This window comes from Eupeodes corollae, chromosome 1, assembly GCF_945859685.1.
Source record: "Eupeodes corollae chromosome 1, idEupCoro1.1, whole genome shotgun sequence".
Classification (NCBI taxonomy): Eukaryota; Metazoa; Arthropoda; class Insecta; order Diptera; family Syrphidae; genus Eupeodes; species Eupeodes corollae.
The window spans coordinates 142,147,989-142,170,723 of NC_079147.1; the positions used below are offsets into that span (position 1 = coordinate 142,147,989).

Below are 22,735 nucleotides of genomic sequence, written 5' to 3' on the forward strand. Positions count from 1 at the left end.
CAAAAGCGGATACAAGCACCTTGAGTCGTTTCGAAAGTAAAGTTATTCGCGTGTCCGTGTGCATAGAATGTGAAAGGAGGAGAAGATATATCTACGAGCTGTATACGAGCTGTACAATGACGTAGACTTAACCAAAAGGATACAAGACCATCTTAGTTCAAATCAAATAACAATAATCATAAATTCAACCCCTGTGGAAAATTGCAATCAATTTTTTGATTATGCAAATGCTGATTTGAAAAAAATTTAAAAATGTATCCGCCTTAAATTAAGAAACATTACAGAGAGGAATCCAAACAATATCAGTATCGAACAAATTGATGGAGCAGGTAGAACGTTTACAGCATCAGTTCTTGATAGTGTTGAAGAAACCGTGCCCAAAAAAAAACTCCAAGTCTAAGCAATAATAATTCACTTCCCTCCTATGTAGTGGAAGCAGTTAAAATAAGAAAAAAAAAAACCCAATGAATAAGGACCAAGGACGAATACGCTCTGAAATGAATAGAATGAAATTGTTCATAAAAATTCAATCTTTCTTTTCAGAAATCAGAGCTGGAGAAATAAATTACAGGGTTAAGATAAAGGTAACAAGCCGTTTTGGAATACTATAAAAGTAATTACAAAGAAAAAAGTTTATATTCCGTTGTTTAAAATAGGTAATTCTATATTAATATTCAACGAGGAAAAAGCCAACGCATTAGCCAGCAAATTTAGTGCAAACAGTTTAGTTGCTGGAAACAATGCAACTAATAATCGAATGGAATGTATTGTTAATCAATCAATGCAATCATGAAGTAACCGAAGACATAATAACTTCTGACGAGGTTGAATTTGTTTTAAAATGTCTTAAGACCACAAAATCTCCCGGATTTGACGGAATTAACAATCTTTTTTTAAAGAATCGTCCAAAAATAGGTATAAGATACCTCAAAAACTTGTTTAACAATTGTTTCAAAACAGGTTACTTCCTCACAGAGTAAAAACCAGCCAAAGTCATTCCTATCCATAAGCCAGGAAAAAATTTAAGTGACCCTTCTAGCTATACAGACCAATCAATTTGTTGAGCTCATTAAGCAAATGTTTAGAAAAACTTGTTAAGAACAAACTGGTTTTGCATGTTTGTAGATCAATTTGATATCTTGCCACCAGAACAATTTGGCCTTAGAAGGTATCATAGTACAACTAACTAAATTGACAGAATATCAAAGTTTGTGAAAAATAACTTGTCTTTAGGAAAAAGCACAGGAATGATACTTCTTGATGTGGAAAAAGCTTTTGACACTGTCTGGCATGAGGGCTTGATTCATAAGCTCGTTACCTTGAGATTTCCCTTGTATATTGTTAAAATTATTTTGTCATTTCTCTCAAACCGAACATTTAAAGTCTGTTTGAACAACTGGTACACTGAAGAAAATAATATCACTTTAGGTGTTCCCGAAGCGTCAGTTCTAGGTCTATTTTTATATACCATATTGTGAAACTGCAACATTTGCTGATGACACATGCGATTCAACTGGTTTTTGCATTGAAACCAACTATCTCTAAATACTATTCAGATTTCTTTCAATAATTGAAAAATAAAAATAAATCCATCAAAGACACAGACTCTTTTTTATACGAAAAAAAGGAAACCTTGTTTACTGCCATACAATAACCTTCAATAGTCCAGTTAATAAGACAAAAATAAGTCATAACTTAGCAAAAATTTCGCATAGAGCTGAAAATTGGGAGAGACGTTAAATACCTCATTACAATTGAAATGTCAAAAATCCCTTTCGATCCTCCTTGTGCGAAAAATTCTATTCATGGTCAAACATACAAAATTACGGTTTTTTCCATTTTTCTTGGAAACGATAAATTTTATCGTGAAAATAGATCAGACAAAACTTGTAGACCACACAATTCTCTACAAAAATGGTCCAGAAACTTTTTCTCATAAGACTCACCATTCGTGAGATATCGCGGTTTTAAAAATTACAAAGTTCAGATTGCACACAACTCCACACCACCTATGAGGTAATGTACTTGTCGTATTTTTTTTTAACGTGGTTTCCCCAGTAGGTATACTCCACGATCCATTGCAACAAAGAAAGTTTGATCAGATGGTATCCTATTGATTGAAAAAATGGTAATATTGCTAATGATCGAAGATGAATAGGTTGTCTAATTCTACTTCGACAATTATTTCTTCATCTTAATTTTTTTATTTTCATACCAAGCTTTATTGAGAATATCTAAATGATTGTCAATTTAACAGATTATTGTTAAACTCCCTTTTTTCTCAGTTATGATAATTTGTTCACCATACTTTAACTTCAATCTTCTTTTAATTGTTTTATTATCTATAGCTGGATTTTTGCCAATGTCTTTCAATTCTTCTAATGAAAATTGACAATTATCATTATTTTCAATGTATTGAAATATGTCCTTTATCGCCAAGTTCACTGAATCATCTTCAGGACGACCGCCTTTATACCCCGTAGTTGTCCTTAGAAAGATATTATAACAGTTATTGTGGTACTTAGCTTCAGCAGCAACTAAGTCAAATTCATTCGGAAGTTTGTTGGGTGAGAGCCTACTTCAGAAAAACTTCTTATAGTGTTTAGCAAAGGCTTGTTTTTAATCCTACAAAATCTAGCTTTGGCTTTTAAAATCCAAGTTAAAACTTAAGCTTTTTTTTGTTCGCCAGTAATTAGTTTAAATTATTGGTTAGACCTATTTTGACGGGACTTTCACTGGAAGCTGATGTAATAAGGATAACGTGTTATATTTTCTTTAAATACTTCATTTATTTTTATTATTGCCACCATCATAATGTTTCTGTACGCGAGTAATGCCAGGCGTAGCAAGCTAAGAATATAGAAAATTTTGTATTTGAAGCATTTCACCAAACACGTATTTATGTTAACTACCTAATTTTGAGAAATTAATTAGATGCATAGAACTTTAAATTTCCATGTAGATTGTAGGTGTAAGTTATGAAAACAACACTTCTGAAAATGCTCTCCTTCCTCCTGGATGAAGGAATACATTATGTGATGTCTATGGAGAAGTAATAAGAAAAATGTTTTGCAAAATAAATGAGTACTTGTATCTTATGTAATACCTAAAATTCTGAATACGGTATTTCATAAAACATAATTTGAACAAGAAAATGTTGAATAATGACCACAAACATATGTTCTACTTCAACTTTGGCATTTTCGTTTCTTTGCAACCTTCCTCCTCCTTTATTTTTATTTATAACTTCCAACTTCAATATACTATAGCTTGTCTGGCATTGTTCCAGCTTAAAAACTTCTACAAGCAGTTAATACTACGAGTACTTGTGTGTAACATAATATGTGCACAAGTTATATTAAGCGTACATACTCGTACTCGTAATTCACCTAGTTTGCTCCATAAAGTTGTGTGTACTTGGAAGGATTCTTTTTGTTTGTTTTCGGGAAGCACATTGTCGATTTTTTACCACCCTTAACAGTTCCCAGGAGGTAAATTAATAGGAGTCTATAGCAATTTGAGAAACAAAAAAAAGTTTCGACGATGGGCTTACAATAATAAGCCCTTCAAAAAAGTGTCGAAAATCTTTGGTGTTAAAACACACAAAAAGTCATCTGGGCAGATAGCAATTTTAAATTTGTACGTACATATATGTATGTATAATATTGGAACCGAAGTGAAGGCATGATAAAAAATAGCAGGTGTTATGTCATTTAGTATATAAAAGAGTCTTGGGGGTGAGTGTGGGTGTGAACTGTCGATTTAATCGTACAGTACCTATATTTTAAAAAGTTACAGTACATTCGAAAAATGAAGTTGCGAGGGATAACCAAAGAATAAATTCAAAAAATGTTATGTAAGAATTGTCATTTTACTGCGTTGAGCCATTTTAATATCACAGTAAAAATTTATTGATATTGGTAAAAAACTTGGAAAAATAACTGTCCAGCTAAAAAATTTAAACAAAAATAAAAAGTAGTGAATCCGATGTCTCTGTTTCTTAAAATGTATATTTGTTGTGCATAACATGTATGGCTATGGTCGGAATTAAATTTGTAATGTTATTTTAATACTTTTCCATTGTTTACACTAAAAAACTTGTGAAAAAAGTACCGATTTTACGACCTTTTTTCCAAAAGTGCGTCGTTTTGTCATTTCTCATCTTTTCGCTCTTTCTGGTAATCTTATTTAATTTTGTCTTTCAGTTAAATAGAAATCTCGAAATCAACTATGCCGTCAGGGTCCGCTATTTCGAGTCATCTTCAGCGTCATTTTTATAATAAAAAAAGAATGGGATGCAACACACATTATATCTTCATATTCCGTCTGTCGATTTGAGGTTTGTAGGTTTTCGTGTTGGGTTTAAAAGTTGTCAATTGAATTATTCTTAAAAATTTTGAAACTACCAACAATATCTTTCATATAAGGAAATAGTTCGAAAATTTAGTTCTGTTAAATAGATTTGTAGTCGAAAACAATTTTTTACCAGTTTTAGTAGCATTTCTTAAATTTTTACTAATAATTGAATTTCGAGGTGACAAATTTTGTTTTCAGTTTTTTTTTTGATTTACAAAAATATACTGGCTTGGTATCACGTTACAATATATAATATAAAATTTAATTTGAGTCCCTAGCGTCATTGGTTCGGGAGATATTTAGTGTTATTCACAATTTTCACCTTTTTTTAAACTGAAATGATAAAAAAAAACACCCACGCAATTTTTTTGAGAGTAATTTCTATATCTTTCTGCATTATTATCTGCTTAACAACATTTATTTGGAGTCGATAACTCTTCTGGTTCTTGAGCTATGGACGACGAAAAAACGTCGCCTTGATAAGAATCAAGTTTATGAAGAACGTAGAAAACACTGTACAACACAATAAGGACTTGACACATTTTTTTAAAAGTAAATGCAAACCATTTGAGGGCAAAACGCCAAAATATTTTTTTTTTTGATAAATTAGAAGCCGTAAAGTTATTTCGAATTTATAATTAAAACATTTATGAATAAATTTCGACTTTGCTTATAAAGCTACTGTGAGAATGTTTGAAGCGGACCATTCTTTCGGCTCGATTTTCGATGACTTGGCTGCTATTGCACGTTCAAAGTTGGCTTTGAGCTCTTTTAACTTGTCATCGGCTTGTTGGTATAAGCCAATGACTTAAAGTAGCCCGAAACAAAATATTCTTGAGGTGTCAAATTACAAAAACTTGGCGGCGCATATCTTGAGATAACACTCTCATTAAACTTACTCTTCATTAAATTGATTAATAGTTTGCTGTGTGGTAACATCTTGTTGAAATAACCTATAATTATTATGCTATAACGCTGGCCAATAACAGTACGTTGACGATCGGTATAGTCGATAAAAAAATATGTCCCATGCAAACTGCACCATTCAATTTTTTGTGGATGAATTGGTTATTTTTGAAGTACCTAAATGTGAATTATCGCTTAGACCAGTAAATGAGCTTCGTCTCTAAGGAAGATTTTGCGATGAAATTTATCATTTCCACTTGGCACTTCGCTTCCAATTCAACTATGCCAGTGAGTGTTATGATTCTATGGGACCAATCTTTTTTCGCACTCGTATTTTTTGCGGGAGTCCTTAGAGATCTCTACATACATAAATCCGGTGGTTTGGATGGGATCCCCCCTATTGTTCTGAAAAACATTTCATTTGTCCTAAACCTCAGGTATCGTTCCGAGTAAATGGGGCACAGAATTTGTTCAAAAAATCAAATCAAATGTGGTGGCGCAACATTCCGTTGTGAACCAGGGTCTAGTGACTTACAACTCTCAACCATTCCTGTGTGCGAGAACTGTTGTCAGGAATGGAAGGGACCTACAATTTTAGGCCGAATCCGAACGGCTAGTTTCAGAAAGCACTTTTTCATGACAAGAGTTACTCTTGAAGGATTTGTCAATTCCTCGCAAGAGACAGTACCCGCGAAAATTATTTTTTTTTTGCAATTAAGGTGGCATAGGCAGGGATTGAACCCAAGACCCCTTGCATGACAGTCCAACGCACTAACCATCATGCCACGGGTACTAGAATTTGTTCAACCCATTCTTAAAATATGCGAATCCTAATCACCTTCCAATTATCGACAGATTACTCTCTCGATATCTCAAAAATCGAAGGATTCTTAAAGAACAGCAGTACCGCCTTCGCAGCAATAGATCCATTGGTGATCTCATTGTCAGGGCTCTGTTCTGTCTCCAACAATCTTTTTCATTTTTTTTTATGATCTCCTGCCTCCAATACATTGTTTTGTTGACGATAGTACTAGTAGCTTTTCATATTCGTTTTAAGACTCTTCTTCGGATGGAGACCTGCAACGGAAAAATATACTAAGTTTATTAAATTCCAATCTACACGGCATTGTACAATGGGGAATAAGAAGGCTATCTCCACCTCTGAATAAGCTATTATCAATAACACAAGACTTACACGTGTATGTTTCTAAACCATCTCTGGGCTGGTGCTCCTGCATCTTACTTAAGCTCTTGGATATTATTAAATATAGACTATTTAAATTTCTTGGTAATAATATCATCATAGGATCATTCACTTCGCTTAGACGTCGTCGTAAAGTTTCTTGTTAACTTTATTTTTAGTTTGTATGCCCTAGAAAAATAGCAAACTGCATTTCTTCCCTCAAACATTTCAACCTTAATACTCGCATTTCTAGGAATGCTCAGCACCCATCAGTATACCCTCGAGACGAACTTCGGTTATACTTTCATTTACTGAAAATCTTTCTTTAACCGTACTACGCGAATGTGGAATACCTTACCACACTCTGTCCCAGTCATTGCAATAGACAGGAATCCGAAATCTCCTTTCAAACCCTCTCTCCCTTTCCTAATCCTTACATTGTGTTTATCTGCATAATAAGGGTAAGCTAAATGAGACAAAATAATCTCAGCGCAACTTCTCTAAAGCGCAATCGTAGAACTTACACCTGCGTTTCAAATGGTCCATCGGCATCTTGAATTATATGGGAAGATCAATATAATTCAAGATGCCGATTTCTTAGAGGTTTTAAGACGTTAACACCTGAAAAGCATGACTTTCATGTTTATTGTTCTTATGTTGCAGAATTTGGAATCAAAAATCCTGTTTAAAGAACCTATACAGCGATGTGACATCCCCATAATAACAACAACAGCTTCCAACGACTTCCAACGTCACGTTAAATAGTGATTTTATTTAAGTGCATACTTCTTAATAGAAATCACCCGAGCGTCGTCGTCCTAGAGAAATAGATCCACACACACAAAACTGGAACACTATACCAAAGTACTGGAAGAATAATGAAAATGAAACATAAAAGAGAATCCTGGCAATAAAGTTTGTTGTGATGTTGCCAACAAAGCTTTCAAATTTATGACATATGTTTGGATTTTGGCGACGGACGTTTTTCTTCTTTTTGTTTTTGTTAATATCATTTTTATGACGCTTCAACGTTGAATATATGACAGAATTTTTGTTTAGCTTTTTGGAGGAATACATCCGTAAGGCATTTCGTTGAGAGAATTCCTTACACATGTTCTGGTGTCAACAGTATGTGATAGATGTAGTTTTCTTTTTGTTAGAAATTAGGTTATTAAAAAAAATTGCAGTTGAATTGTTATTTGTTATTATCTTGATGGTATCCGGGAGCAGTGTAAATGGTTCTTAATTTGATTTGGTAATCATAATCGGATGTTCTCACTTACATACAGAAACTCTAGAGATATCATTTTCTTTTTTCACATTTAAGAAAATTAAAGTATCAAAAACAACCGGTGTTTTTTTTATACGTGTGGACTTAAAGAAAGAATAAAACATATAAATTAATGTAATGGCCATAAAATTAGCTTTATTACATTAACTGCGTAACGTGGCGTGACCTTCATACTTTATTTACACTTCATTTTACTTGGATTGGGACAGTTTTTTATTTGACGTTAATTCTCAAACCCGTTTGGAAAAACCCAAATGTGGAATGAATCTATTTAGTTTGTATTGCAAACAAAAATGTTGGATTAAGTTGTTTTTTTGTATCACGTGAATAGGGACAAGGACTAAATTTACCTATTAAATACAATAAATTTGATGGCGCAACAGTCCTATTTACCTATTAGCGTGTTTTAAATCAGACAAAAGGATACATGCTCTGATTTTTTGGGAGCTTAGTAGGTTTATAAATTTGATAGAATCAAGAAGTATGGAGACAGGTGAGCGTCTAATCAAAAAGGAAACAGGCCAAATTCGAGGTTACTGGGGTTTCGGAAAAACCATCCGTTTTATAGTAGGGAAAATTAGAAGAAGTTAAAATGTTTTATACAACTACCAAAAAGGAAGAGTCAAGAAAGCCACATCATTTTAGAATAGGCGGGCGATAGTGAGAGCTTCTTCAAATTCGGGGCCCGAATTCCACTAAATTATCTGATAGCACTTTATGAATCCATACACCACAGGTAACTTTAAGTAATTCTGAAATAAAGAGCTAGCAAATATACTAAATATTATTTGTATCCATTCAATAAAACCAGTATTTACCTAAAAAAAAATAATATGGCTGTTTTTATTATCGCCGTTTTTAAACTAATGAAGCTCTTAAGCTATAATAGTGCGGTACTTATTTATTTCATACAGAACAAATAATTTAAGAAAATAACTAAAAATGTCTTGACTTCACGAAGCAGCGTAAGTAAAAGATTCCGATTTCTATTTGGTATTTACAAAAGTAATGCTTGCCAAGCGGAGATATTTAGCCAAGTCCTTTCTTATAGGACCCACCCAAAAATCTATAAATGACAGTTTTGCAATGAAAACCAGACTACGGGTACTGGGTTCAATCCCTTACCTATTTCAGGGGTACTGCCTTTTGCGGGGAATTGACAAATCCTCAAAAAGTAATTCTAAACATGAAAAGTGTTTTTTTTTTTTCAAACTAGCCGTTCAAATTCAACTTAAAACTGAAGGTTGCCTCCATGCCTAACAACACTGATCGCACATAAAAATGGTTGAATGCAATTTGTGAAACTATTTGTTTCCTTTTGAATACAGGGATTTGAATTTTGTAAGAGGCCAGAATTTTGGTAAAGCATGATCATTAAAGGTAGAAAGGTGTTTAATTTTGTTGGGTAGTTAAAAAAGGGTATATCTCTACTCATATTTTTGTATAGCAAATGTTCGAAATGCCCTACAGCTGCATTTAAACATACTCGACAACGTTTTAAAAACTGTCGTTTCAAACGTCTGGCATGTCTTAAGCTTCTTATTTCCTCAGCCGCAACTTCAATTTTCTGCCTAAGTACAATAACACTGGATGTATTGGATGTACAAAAACTTCCTCTTTTAGGTAACCTCAATAAAAAAATCTAATAAATTCAAGTCTGTTGACCTAGGGGGGCCATGTTATTATGTTATTGTTCCACTACGACCTATCCATCGCTCGGAGAAACTTCTGTCCAAAAAACTTTTGACATCCATCTTGCTAAAAGCACATGGTCTGGAGAAGCGAGAATATTATCTGATAATAAAAAGATTTTGTTTTCCAAAAATTCAAAATAATTTTCACTATTTGGTGTGTCGGGCAATTCAAAGGGTCCTATGATTTGCAATTTGCCCATTTAAAATTCCACACCACAAATTAATTTTAAATTGGTGTTGAGATCTATCTTCTCGTATTAAATGTGGATTTTCTTCCTGCCAATTGTGAATATTGTGCAAATTCACAAATTCAATGAATTGGAAACAAGATGTATCTAGTGATGGAATACAAAATTCTAACAGGAACGATTTTTTTTAATTTTATTTTTGTTTCTTAAATCGTAACTTATAAAAATGAAATGCTTACAATTTTAGAACCAAATCTACCTTTTTTAAATGTTTTATACTTTTTTCAAAAGCTAAACAATCAAGCAAGTTTTTAAAATCAATAACCAGTATTGTGTGATAAAATTTTGTTTAATAAAACTATTTAACTATTAATATTTTACAAAATAGTGCCGAAAATTTGAAGTTTTTGATGCAAAAATATTAAATGTTTATTCAGGATTGTAAAATATTAACATATAGTAAAAACAAAAATCATTTGTGGACAGGGTGATTGAAAAACCGACTAAAAGTAAGTGTTTTTGAAAATTTCATCAAAACAGCGGAAAACCTTTAGGATGCGGTATAGACAAGTTACCAAATCATTCAGCATATACAGTTTGGACCATTACTTATAAGACACCCCGTATAGTAAGCCATTTTTAAAAGATCGTCACTTCAACTGAATACACAGAACTGTCTCTCCCATCTATTGGTGCTAACTACTTCCTTAAGACGTTAAGAAAAGATTTTGAAAAGAATGATTCAAAATCAAGCACTAATTTTTAGTTTTGTCCACTTGCAAAGCTTTCTACTAGGAAAAATTAAAAAAATTGTTTGAGTCAACTGAATAGGTACAAAAATTAAAATTGTTATTTGGTTCTTGTTAAGTTTGGTAGTTGGTACTTCCACATTTACTTTTAATCATTTCGTGAATTTGTCCCTGAATGAATCCTACAACTACAAATTTATTGCACGAAATTAAGGATTCATTGCTTTAAACTGCTGACTACAACCATTAACTGCGGATACTAACCATTACCAAGTATATTTAATATTGTTTAGATCAAATGAGTACGATAGTTATTGAAGAAAGTTATTATGTTGGTGGGCCAAGATTATGAGTCAAAGAATATAAGATTATTTAAGAACATTTTTTTCCGAATTTCCCTTACACCGAGCTGCAGTAATTTTTGATTTTACTACTTCAAACTTAACTATTCCATAATAATTTACAGCTTTCAATAAAACCTTCTTCACAGTTGTGATGATGTTTATTCGTCTGGAAAAACCTTGTGATTCCATTCTTTTTCCAGATTTTTCGAATTCTGAATTCAAAAGTGTTGAGAGACTTGCTCTTACGCCAATTTTCAAGCTGCTGGTCTTGCAATTCTTTTTACTCTCCTTTATGTTTTAACTGTACCAGTCTTTATTTTCTAAAGTAAAACCTATTTAGCTTTTCGCCAATTTTATCAGCTGTTCCGGTTAGATCTTGGTGTCTAATAAGTTTTGAAACACTTCTAAGGCATGTAGGCCTGTACATTGGCCTTAAAGTTTTCGATCGATTTATCCACAGCGGTTACTGAGATTACCGCATTCAAAGAGAAAAAAAAAACAAAAGTATTAGCTTTATAATATTAAGTTTAGATAATTCAAAAAGAGTACTATTTTAGTTTATTAGTAAATAAATATAATTTTCATTCTTCTCCAATTCCGTCGCAATGCTCAAAAACGGAAAACGCGCCACTGATATATCGCTCTGACCTTCCTAATATGTCAATATCATCGCCGTATCCAGTAATTGAACGAACTTTTAGTGCCTCTATTGAGTTTTACAGAATGTCTTTCCCGAACGATATTGAATAAGTCTCGTGACAGTTCATCGGCTTGACTTAAGACTATGCTGAATCTTACGATCCGTTTAATAACAAAATGAGGTAACGCAGTAGCTAGAGAACCAGGTCCTAGTTACTTTCAACTTCTAACCATTCTTGTGTGCGAGTACTGTTGTTAGGGATGTTGGGGACCTACAGTTTTAAACCGAATCCGAACGGCTAATGTCAGAAAGAGAAGAATTACTCTTGGAGGATTTGTCAAGTCCTCGCAAGAGGCAGTATCCGTGAAAAAACTTTAGATGACACAGGTAGGGATTGAGCTTAAGAAATATGGCATGACAGTCCTACGTACTAACCATCACGCCACGGGTACTACGATCTGTTTTTAACTACAATATTTAATAAAATATCCCTTACAAACTTTCGTTAGGATCAGATAGGAATTATATACTTTCTACCTATAAAAATGTTTGAAAACGTATAACCTTTTAACTGTTCTTTTTTTGTCTTTCCTTCTAGATGCAGTCTAATTTTTTCACTCTACTTTGGCGAAGAAAACTGTCGGTACTTCTTATCTCGTCCAGTTTACTATTACTAGGCCTCTGGACATGGGCACTTTTTAATGGAACCTACTCAACAACTGAGCCAAACGGTCGGGACAAATTATTCTTTATAAAAGTAAGTAAACTTGAATTTATTCCACGTCCTTAAGAACAACAACTTACTTGCTTTCTTTCTTTAAATACATAGGAATTCAATAGCGGTGCATCTAATAAGAACGAATATCTCATCCAAAAACTTATTTCACAAGCTAATCGCGTTCTGAGATATCAACGACAACAAACAAGTGACCTTTCAGCATCTGAATTAGCTGCCTTATCATCATCGAATAGTGCTTCTTCATCGTTGTCGTCTTTGTCAAATAATAAGGCAAATAAAATATCAAATAATAACAATAAAATTGGAAGTGTACAATTTGTGAAATTCACCCAAAATCCAGTGTCAACTTCGTTGGTTGAACGAAGAAAGAAATCATCAGCTGGGGGGGCTGCATTGGGTGAAAGTTTTCTATTTGAGGAGGAACGTTTGAAAATCCTACAAAACAAACAAAAAGTACAAAACGACGATAACGTCATGGACTACGAAAGAATTTTATCATCTGCCGAACGTCAATCCCAATACGAACATGAACTACAGCGAATGGGAGTACCAATTATGGCTGGTATCGGTCCTGGTGGACCTCATCCGCCTAACGAGCGTTTGGTGCATTTAGATTTGAAGGGCGCACCACCAAAGGTATGGTTTATTTTTGTGATTTTGATTTTTGATAGGTTTTATATATTTTTTTCATCCATCTTTGTTATGTTGAAAGAATTGAGTGTTGGAATGAATGCGGATAGGTTAGGTTAGGCTAAGGAATGAAGGATTCTTCAAATTAAATTTTATGTTTCAGGGTTGGCGTCAGGGTGCGTGGTATGAATTTTGGGTTAAGCGAATGTTAAACCTTTTTGTTTGACTACCGTGTTTCTTTTTATTACCTCCTTCAATTTTGTATTCATAAATTAATTTTGATGTATACATAAAGTTTGGAAGAATGATAAAACGTAGAGGAAATTTAATCTATTTGATGAGCGTCCATAAAGCCTTCATAATTTCTTTTGGAGTTTATAAGAATCTCTAGAATAATAGATTTATGAGCTCGCATTTAAAGCTTTATTCATATTAGTTAAATAAAGGGTGGTTACATTTTAAGGATCAATGTTGATTCTGAATAAAACGCAAATTATTTAGGAAATACTGGTATGGTTCATTTATGTATGGAACAAAATATCGGCTAAATGGCCGCCGCGAATTGTTACTGGCTTATAGAAGTTTACTGTTTCTTTCAAATAACTTCAAAAAGGGAAGTATAACATCGCCATCACGTGGGATAACAGAGCCATTGAATTTGTCGGTAAAAACAGCCATTATTTCGTTAGCAGTGTGACAAGTGGCACCGTCTTGCTTAATTTGACAACAAACAGGATATGTGAACTTCAAAAAGAAGTACTTCTGACATCAAGTAGCAATTTATTCACTCTGGTTTGTAAATGGGGTATAGATGGTAGCTCTGGTCAAAGTAATTATAGACAACATAATAGGTCATCAGCAGGAGACTCATCTGTTTTGATAATATCGCTAGTGCCCTTACAACTGCGCGATAGCCAATATGATACGAATATTATATGGCAAAATAAAGTACCATCTTCCACACGGTTTTGCAGAGCTATTAAATTTATTTTTGCCAAAGAAACACCAGAAATTACTAAATCAGAGGTCAATAACATTCAAAAACAAATCGCTAATTTGCAGAGCTATCAATATCAGGGTAAGAATATCGACTTTAATCTTGTGCTTACAATGGTGGATGGCAAGGTTTGTCACACATTGACCGATACGAAGTCTACTCAAAGCTGTTACATATGTTTAGCTAAGCCATCAGAAATGAACAATTTACAAAATGTAACCCAAAAAAATCCCAGGGTTGAAAATCAAGACTTTGGACTGTCAACCTTACATTCCTGGATAAGGTTCTTTGAATGTTGCTTGCATATTTCATATAGATTGCACATCAAATCTTAGCAGGTCAGAGGTGAGAATAAAAGTTTAGTAGAGTCAAGGAAAAAGGACATCGTTTATAAATTGAGGCAAGCATTGGGCATCATTGTAGACCAGCCGAAACCTGGATATGGATCTACGAATACGGGTAATACGGCAAGAACTTTTTTTGAAAATTATAAAAAGTCGGCTGAAGTGACGGGGTTGGATGACTCTTTAATTTATCGCTTTTATATTATTCTGCAATCCATTTCATCTGGATACGAAATAGATGTTACTAAATTTAATCAGTATTCCCTGGAAACTGCAAGACAGTACGTGTCCTTGTATCCGTGGTATAATATGCCGACAAGTGTTCACAAAGTGCTAATTCATGGATCTGAAGTTATTAAGCAAGCAATTTTGCCTATTGGACAGTTAGGTGAGGAAGCACAAGAGGCCAAAAATAAAGATTTTAAGTTCATAAGAGAACATAGAAGCAGAAAAGATACAGCAAAGCATACTAACATTGATCTTTTTAATTATTTTTTGTTGTCATCAGATCCGATCATATCTGAATTAAGTTTACAGGGAAAATTTTGTAAAAAGAAAAAAATGGAACTAGAAGCAATGATCTGCTCAAAGCACCTAATGTAGAATTAAATATAAGCTCCTAATACTCAAATTAATTGCCTTTTATTAAATGAAGTATTTAGCATTATAGTTTTATTTTTGTAAAATGCTAATTATATTTTCCAAATACTACCATAACTAATGATTTTTTGTCATTTTGTGTGGTTTTTACAAAGCCAAGAATTAATTCGCGTTAAATGTGCCTTCTGGACCACTGTGAAATCTTGTAATTTAATCTCCACGCTCATGTTCGTCACAACAATGCTGTTTTCTGCAGGATAACATTTTTTTTTAGCTGATAATATTTTGTACCATGGTGGATAAATATTTGCGTTGCAGTTTTTTGCAGCAAATCTATAAGATAAGTAGGTAGATTTACTTGATTTTGTATTTATTATAAGCGCTAATGCTTCGTCTGGAGACATGGGTATAGGTATATTTTTGTCTGAATCTTTTCTGGCCCTACTTTTTTTTATAGTTGCCATTGATTCTTCAACAGCTTCTTTAACAACATGAGCGGCATCTCGCTTACCACTCTTCCATAGCGCAGATTGAGTTGCACGTGAAAGCTCTTCCAAAGAATTATTAACAACCATATTTTGTACTTTTTTTTGTTGACATCTAATACCAGCATCAAGGAAATTTTTTGATGGCCTTCCAGCTTTTGATGGTCCAGGTTGACTATCCACACCCTCGTTAACAGACAATTTCATTCTGGTTTCAAGCCATGTTTTATTTAGTTTAAAAAATCTAAGTCGGTAGTTATTTGGTTTTTTCCAACGAGATTCAACATTTTTCACAAAATTTTCCAACTTACTTTCAATACCTTCGGTTTTCAGGTGCTTAGTGTTGTAAATATGCAATTCTAATGATCTTACACATTGAGCCCTAGTTAAATTTTTGAATTTTAACCATTCCTCAAATAATTCTAAGTACGTAATTTCGGCAACCATTTCTGAAAAAAAAATTAAATAAAATACTGGGGCAACGCGGGGACTCAAATTTTTTTTCCGTTATATTTCTTAATACATGTACTAACTAATACAAAAGTAAGTAATATCTGCAATGATCTGCAATTTTTTATAAGACTTGATACATTTTAACTTTTCATCAAAAATTCTATAACAACTAAAGAACGGAATAACTAAAAATATATAACATATGCTTACTGTTTTTTATAGTAGATATAATATTTAAAGCATTAAGAAATCACAACAAACAAAAATGCACCGATAAACGTTCAATGGCGTAACGAAATCTGCAAACGCGTGTAACTCTTTGTTTTGATAATAAGTAAAATGTTAAGAATTTGTTATGGTTGGTGTTGCCATACTACTAAAATATTTACAACAGTCATTAACTTAATGCGTTATTACATAGTTTCGGTATCTAGCACTCGATTTATAAGGGGTTTGGGTCAAATTATTATATGTCAGAAATTTGAATAAATTCGTTTTGGATGTCGATTCTGGACCACAGTGCGTCCTGTTGAAACTACATATCGCCCACATCTTTGCCTTTGAATTCGGGCCATACAAAGTTCGCTGTCATCTCAATATTCAGAAGACAAGCCTCATTTTGAGAAAAAATACTGCCCGACGATGCCGCCAGCCCATAAACCGCACCAAACGGTCGAAGAGACACTCTTTGTGGGTGCATTGGTTTTAAACCAGATGCGGATTCTGTTAATTGACGAACCCACTGAGGTGAAAATGTGCCTCATCACTAAGATAATTTTCTTCAAAAATTGATCATCCACTGTCGCTATTTCTTGCTACTATTCTGACCATTGGAGACTCTTGAACTCTTGACTAGTTCTTGAGTTAATTCCACTTTGCTAACGTTTAAATGTAAGTCTTTAAGTATAATATTCATAAACAACTAGCGTGAGTGGTGCAATTGTTGGACACAAAGACACTTTATATAAAGACCGGAAACCAATTTGTCATTCTTATTTACCTACAAGCTGAAATTTCAATTCATGCAACCACTATGCTAATATAAATTCTCCACCCAAAGCAAAGGCACTCCTAAAGTGAATTCACCACGATTGATTCATAAAAATGTGGGCTGAAAAGTTTGTTTTATTTTGTGATTTTGTTATATAATACTAATAAGAATTTGACAGAAAAATATCATGTTTTAAGTTGTTTCAAAATGTATCTAATAAATACAATTCTCCTGTCACAATGTTAGTTGCCATACTCCTTCGAAACGGCTTAACCAATTTCAATGAAATTTTGCAGATACATTCGGAAGGTCTGAGAATAGTTTTTTATCTATTTTTTATATTCCTAAGTGCTAATGTTTAATTGCATCAACATCGTACACGATGCATCGATCTTACGTAGTATTCAGTGACGCTATGTACAATGAAGCATTGATTGCTATTGAGGATCTTTGCATTATCATTGCCAACTTAGCACTCAGTCATTTCGGTATGCATTTTTTTTTATATTATACGTGCACTCAAGGGGATATGAATACCCTTATCATGATTAATCACAGTGCGAGCAATGAAGAAGGGAGGATAGGATTAGAAAGGAGATACCGATGCACATTGGTTTTAAATGTCTGCATATTGTAATGAGTGGTAAACATTGAGTCTGGTAAAGCATTCCACATTCGTGTGGTGCGACTGAAAAAAGAATCTCTGTACTTTACAGTACGTCCGAAATTGGGCTCAAGAGCAAACTGATGACCATTCCTAGAGGAACGGGTGTTACGGTTGAATTGTTTGAAGGGAGGAATGCAACTGGCTATTTCATTAGACCATTGTTTATGAAAGTAGCGATAAAATAATGACAGGCATGTAACCTTACGACGGTGCTCGAGAGATACAAAAGTTTCAGTTAGACAACGGTCACCTATCATCTTTAGAGCTCTCTCTTGAATTTTGTCTAGGAGACTCAAGTAGATTATAGGAGCACCTGCCCAGATATGGGAATTGTACTCGAGTTTCGGACGAATATAGGCTTTATAGATTATAGCCAGATCAGTAGGAGTAAAAAACTTCTTGCACCTTCGAAGAAAACCTAAACACTTAGCAGCATTTTTGACGATGTCAAATATGTGATCACTCCACAACAAGTGGCTTGTAATGCACATACCTAAGACTGAAAGCTGTTCGGTCTCCTCGATGCAAGTACCACTCATGGATAGTGGCATAGGGGAAAGGTTACGCTTCTGTGACAGTAGAGAGCATTGAGTTTTCGAAGCAGTAAATTCTACACGGTTTTTGATTCCCCATTGGACAATGCTGTTAAGATCAGAATTTAATGAGGTCATCATACGCTGCCGTTGGTAGTCCACATCCGAAGAACAAGGATGAGAATCTAGAAATGAATATGAAAAGCTGAGGGTACTGTCATCAGCGAAACAATTAAGTGGGTTAGAAGTTTCAGACAAAAGATCATTTATAAAAATAAGGAAAAGTGTGGGAGACAAAACGGAGCCCTGGGGCACACCAGCGTTTATTTTGTGGATATCAGATTTGAACCCGTCCAAGACTACTTGAATTGAACGGTCCGAAAGGTAATTTCTAACCCAACAAAGCAGGGATTCATCAATACCAAATGCACGCATTTTCGATAAGAGAGCTTCGTGCAATAATCTTACTTTCTCCAAAACGATGTAAATATTTGTTCCACTGTTCGGTGAGATAAACCATAAGATCACCAGTGGATCTATTGCAACGAAAACGAAAGCCATACTGCCGGTCATTAAGAAGCTTCCGTTCTTCAAGATATTTCTTAAGCTAAACATTTATCAGTGTTTCCATGACCTTGAAAAGAAGGGACGTAAGTGCAATAATTCTTGCTAAAATGCGATCAAATAATGGTTTCGCATTGGCTGTTGCATCTTCTGGCAATGCGGCAACTTTACTGGATTGAGGCAGAACAGCTCATTCAGTATTTAAACTGCAACTAAATATTCAAAATAATCCAGACGCGGTTTATAATATAAAAAAAAAAAAACAATAATCCATGGCCACATTGCAGAAACAGTGTAAAACTATCAACTGGGAGGAATGCACTAAGGCACACAATCATTTGCTTGCAGCGTTTAACGTACGCTGATGAGATCAACGAGTGTTTTAAATCATCACCACTCTGGCGTAATGTTGAAAAACTACAACTAAAAGTAAATAACCATGTTCAAATGCTTCAAGAGCTAAAACATTCTCAAAACAACTGTTGGCAATTGGCGACGGAAAAGTTACTACAGGTGAAACTGGATGCATAAAATTACCGGTCGATTTCTGCACCATTATTGATTCACCAGCAAAAAATGTAGATGTTAAGGAATTAAACCCCAAAATGTAACATTTGTTACCAGGAGACTTGGTGTCATACAAATCTATTGATACAGTTTGTGATGCTACTGAAGCTGTAAATTATCCAACTGAGTTTTTGAACTCATTGCATTTACCAGACATGCCACCGCCTAATTTACAACTGAAGGTTGGATCTCCGGTAATTTTCCTATGTAATTTGAACCCACTACGGTTGTGCAACGGCACGCGATTAGTAATTAAAAATTTAATGAAAAATGCTATCGAAGCCATAATTCTAAATGGCAAATTTCGATGTTAAAATATATTATTACCACGAATCCCCACTATACCCACTATGTGCCAAATTAATTCAAACACATTCAGTTTTCAATTAGATTGGCATTTGCTCTATACCTCTCCTACTTATATACCACATCCTTACACACTTACAATAAGTTATTTATTTCTAGCAAAATATGACAAAAAACGTGTGTCGGGTCAGCTCGTAAGTAATGCTTCACTTAGTGGCTACGGCGACATTAGTTATTGCGTATAATACACTTTATAATTCAATAAAACGTTATAATTGTCCGATCAAGACATTTGTTGTATTATGTAAAAATATAAACAAAAATGTAAAAAAAAATTAACTTTAAAGGTAATATAAAGAGTTCTGATCCAGGTGCAATTATACGTTCCAAAAATTATCTTTTTTTTAATGTTTTAATATTTGTATTTTTAAAATACGATGACGTTTTCATAAAAGTATTTTTATAATTTCAAAAAAGTGACCAAGTCTTAACAATTTAACTATACAGTCCCTGGCCATATTATTAGACGTGCTTTAGATTTTGTGCAAAATCATGATTTCCAGGCAGATTTAAAGAATTTGTTTTTAACTAATATTTTCAGTATTGTTGTTGTTATTTTTGTAATTTGTTTCAATATTTTTTGAACCTCCTTTTGCTCAATTCTACGCTGCATACTGTCAATGCATGATTTGACTGTTTCCTGCATTTCCTGGGTGGTGATTCCACACTTGAGTTACCCTTTCAATAAGTGACCGCATCTTTAGCTACTTCCCTCTTCATCAGCTCTTGAGTTCATATCAGGGCTGTTTCCCGGCCAGTCCAACAGAGGGATGTTTTGTTCCCTCAATAAGTTTTTATGGACCGGGCTGTGTGGCATGGAGCTATATCTTGCCTAACAATGTAACAATATACAGCCATTCTTGAACGTTAAAAATATTGCATAAAATCTAATAATTATAAAAATTCTGCTGTTTAGTAGTTTAGTTTTTCAAATAAAAAAAAAAACACATAAAAGTGTGACATAACCTGAATTAAGAAAATTTAAAACACATTCCACATAACATCAAATATAAAATTCTTACCTCACCAATTAAATAAAAAAAAACATCTGTTAAAACAAGTAAATACATCGCGTCGAACTGTTGTTGGATTTCATATTTATTCATGGACATAATGTTAAAACGACGATGAGTTGAGATGGACGGCTGTTCAGCAACACAATCACGAGGAATATTTTCTGCAGTATGAGCTATATGACTGGTGTTTTCAGATCTCCTAGAGACCCTGTTTGCTCACATTTTTACACGATTTTTCCATTTGTGTACTCATTTTTTTTCGATTAAATTTACCGAACAAATTAAGAAGTGCATGATATGCAAGAAGTCTTGTCCTGGGTTAAAGAAAACGCGATATCAACATTTGAAATCCGTGTTTTCTCAGATAGTCAGGCCGCTATAAAATCTCTGGACTCTGTCTTTACAAACTCAATAACAGTCCAAAACTGTCGATTATCTCTAATAAAGATGGCACAACAGTTTCATATTAACCTTTGCTGGGTGCAGTACAACCCATTCTAACACGTTTTGCAGATGCTAGCATATCTATCGCTACATGAAGGTACATTATTGCAAAAATCAAGTGGAGTAACATCACCAAGTCTCAGGGCACAAACAACATCTAGCCTACACTAGATTTGAAGCGATCAAGGTGCTTGCTATTTCTAAGCAAATCCCATATAAGCCCGATAACCGGTGTCATAGCCGAGTGCTGGGCGAAAATGAGTTTTGAAGAAGCTGTATGGAAGAGGAACAGGAGAAAACAGTTCTTCACCTTCTGTGTATATACCCTGCTCTAGCTCAAAACCGCTAGAACTACCTAGGAGAATTCTTATATAACGATGCAAACAATAAAAATCATATAAGCAAAATCAGCCTTTCACGTTTCGTAAAGGACTCAAACTGTTTTCATTGAGATTAGAAGAAAGTTTCAAAATTTTGGTATCACAATAGGCCATTAAACTGGCATAAATGGGTACTACTCCATCACAAACATCCACTATAACCTAACCTTACCTATGATATGCACTTTGATTTTAACGCCCATTTGCATAATAAGCCTGAATTACTTTAACGCGTTGCTCAATTTCGTATCCTTAAATGGTTCAAATTGACTTAATCTGAAATTGAGAAAAGTCAAATGAAATGCATTAAAAAGTTTGACGTTAAGGTGTGGATCACATTCCACATCGGCCCTTAAAATTAAACCACCCTTTAAATAGAAAGAAATAATTTTCTATTTTTTGTCAAAACCAACTGTCTGCGATCTTTCGTTGGAAAACGAATGAAGCACCATCTCACTCTTGAATCTCAATAAATTCATATTTCTTCCCAGGGTGTTACTACCCCCTAACAGCATTTGACTACTATACCTATGACCAATTAGAATTATATAGATTCAATTAACTTTATAATGTTGTTAGTCGACTTATCCAATAAACAAATTATATTCCTCATTAAATGCAAATTGAGACAATTTGTTTGCCTACTTGCTATGCTGAATTGCATTTTACTCCTTTCCTGTTGACCTGCCTGTAATATTATTGCCGGGCAAATAATATTAAATGGTCGCGCTTTATTTTATGTAGGTTTCTTTTTTTCATGGTGGATATTTTAAGGCTTTAGCAGCATAGCAGCTTCTGCTTTTATGCCTTTTGTAGTCGGATTTCACCATCCACCCTATTTCATTGGAATAGAATGTTGCTTTTAATAAAATGTGGCACGTGTTGTCCTGTTGAGTGTTCGTAAAAATCATAATGAAAGTCAGTAGATGCAATTAGGTTCTTAATTAGCTATGAGTATGAAGCTAATAAGTCATTGATGAAATGTGTGTAATATATGTACATAGTCGTGCCATAAATTCTGTTACGAAACTTAAAGACCTTGTAAAATTGCAAGAACACACATTAATTCTAAATCCAGACATATTCCAATCACGCCGCACAAATACATCAAATTTTAACCAATTTACGATCCAAATTATAAAGGGTGATTTTTTTGAGGTTAGGATTTTCATGCATTAGTATTTGACAGATCACGCGGGATTTCAGACATGGTGTCAAAGAGAAAGATGCTCAGTATGCTTTGACATTTCATCATGAATAGACTTACTAACGAGCAACAACGTCGAATTTTCAGTGAATGGGCCCTAGAAAAGTTGGCAGAAAATCCGCTTTTTTATCGACAAATTTTGTTCAGCGATGAGGCTCATTTCTGGTTGAATGGCTACGTAAATAAGCAAAATTGCCGCATTTGGAGTGAAGAGCAACCAGAAGCCGTTCAAGAACTGCCCATGCACCCCAAAAAATGCACTGTTTGGTGTGGTTTGTACGCTGGTGGAATCATTGGACCGTATTTTTTCAAAGATGCCGTTGGACGCAACGTTACGGTGAATGGCGATCGCTATCGTTCAATGCTAACAAACTTTTTGTTGCCAAAAATGGAAGAACTGA

At 34.1% G+C, this 22,735-nt stretch overlaps 1 protein-coding gene across 2 annotated transcripts in view; it reads left to right on the plus strand.

Annotated features, from left to right (window-relative positions):
- Window positions 1-22,735, plus strand: part of LOC129954038 (hexosaminidase D) — a 115,610-nt gene that overhangs the window by 87,706 nt on the left and 5,169 nt on the right. For both annotated transcript variants that reach the window (XM_056067668.1, XM_056067669.1), the window contains 2 exons: window positions 11,950-12,108; window positions 12,181-12,726. In XM_056067668.1, the coding sequence (XP_055923643.1) occupies window positions 11,950-12,108; window positions 12,181-12,726 (705 nt within the window). The remainder of the gene's footprint in view (window positions 1-11,949; window positions 12,109-12,180; window positions 12,727-22,735) is intronic.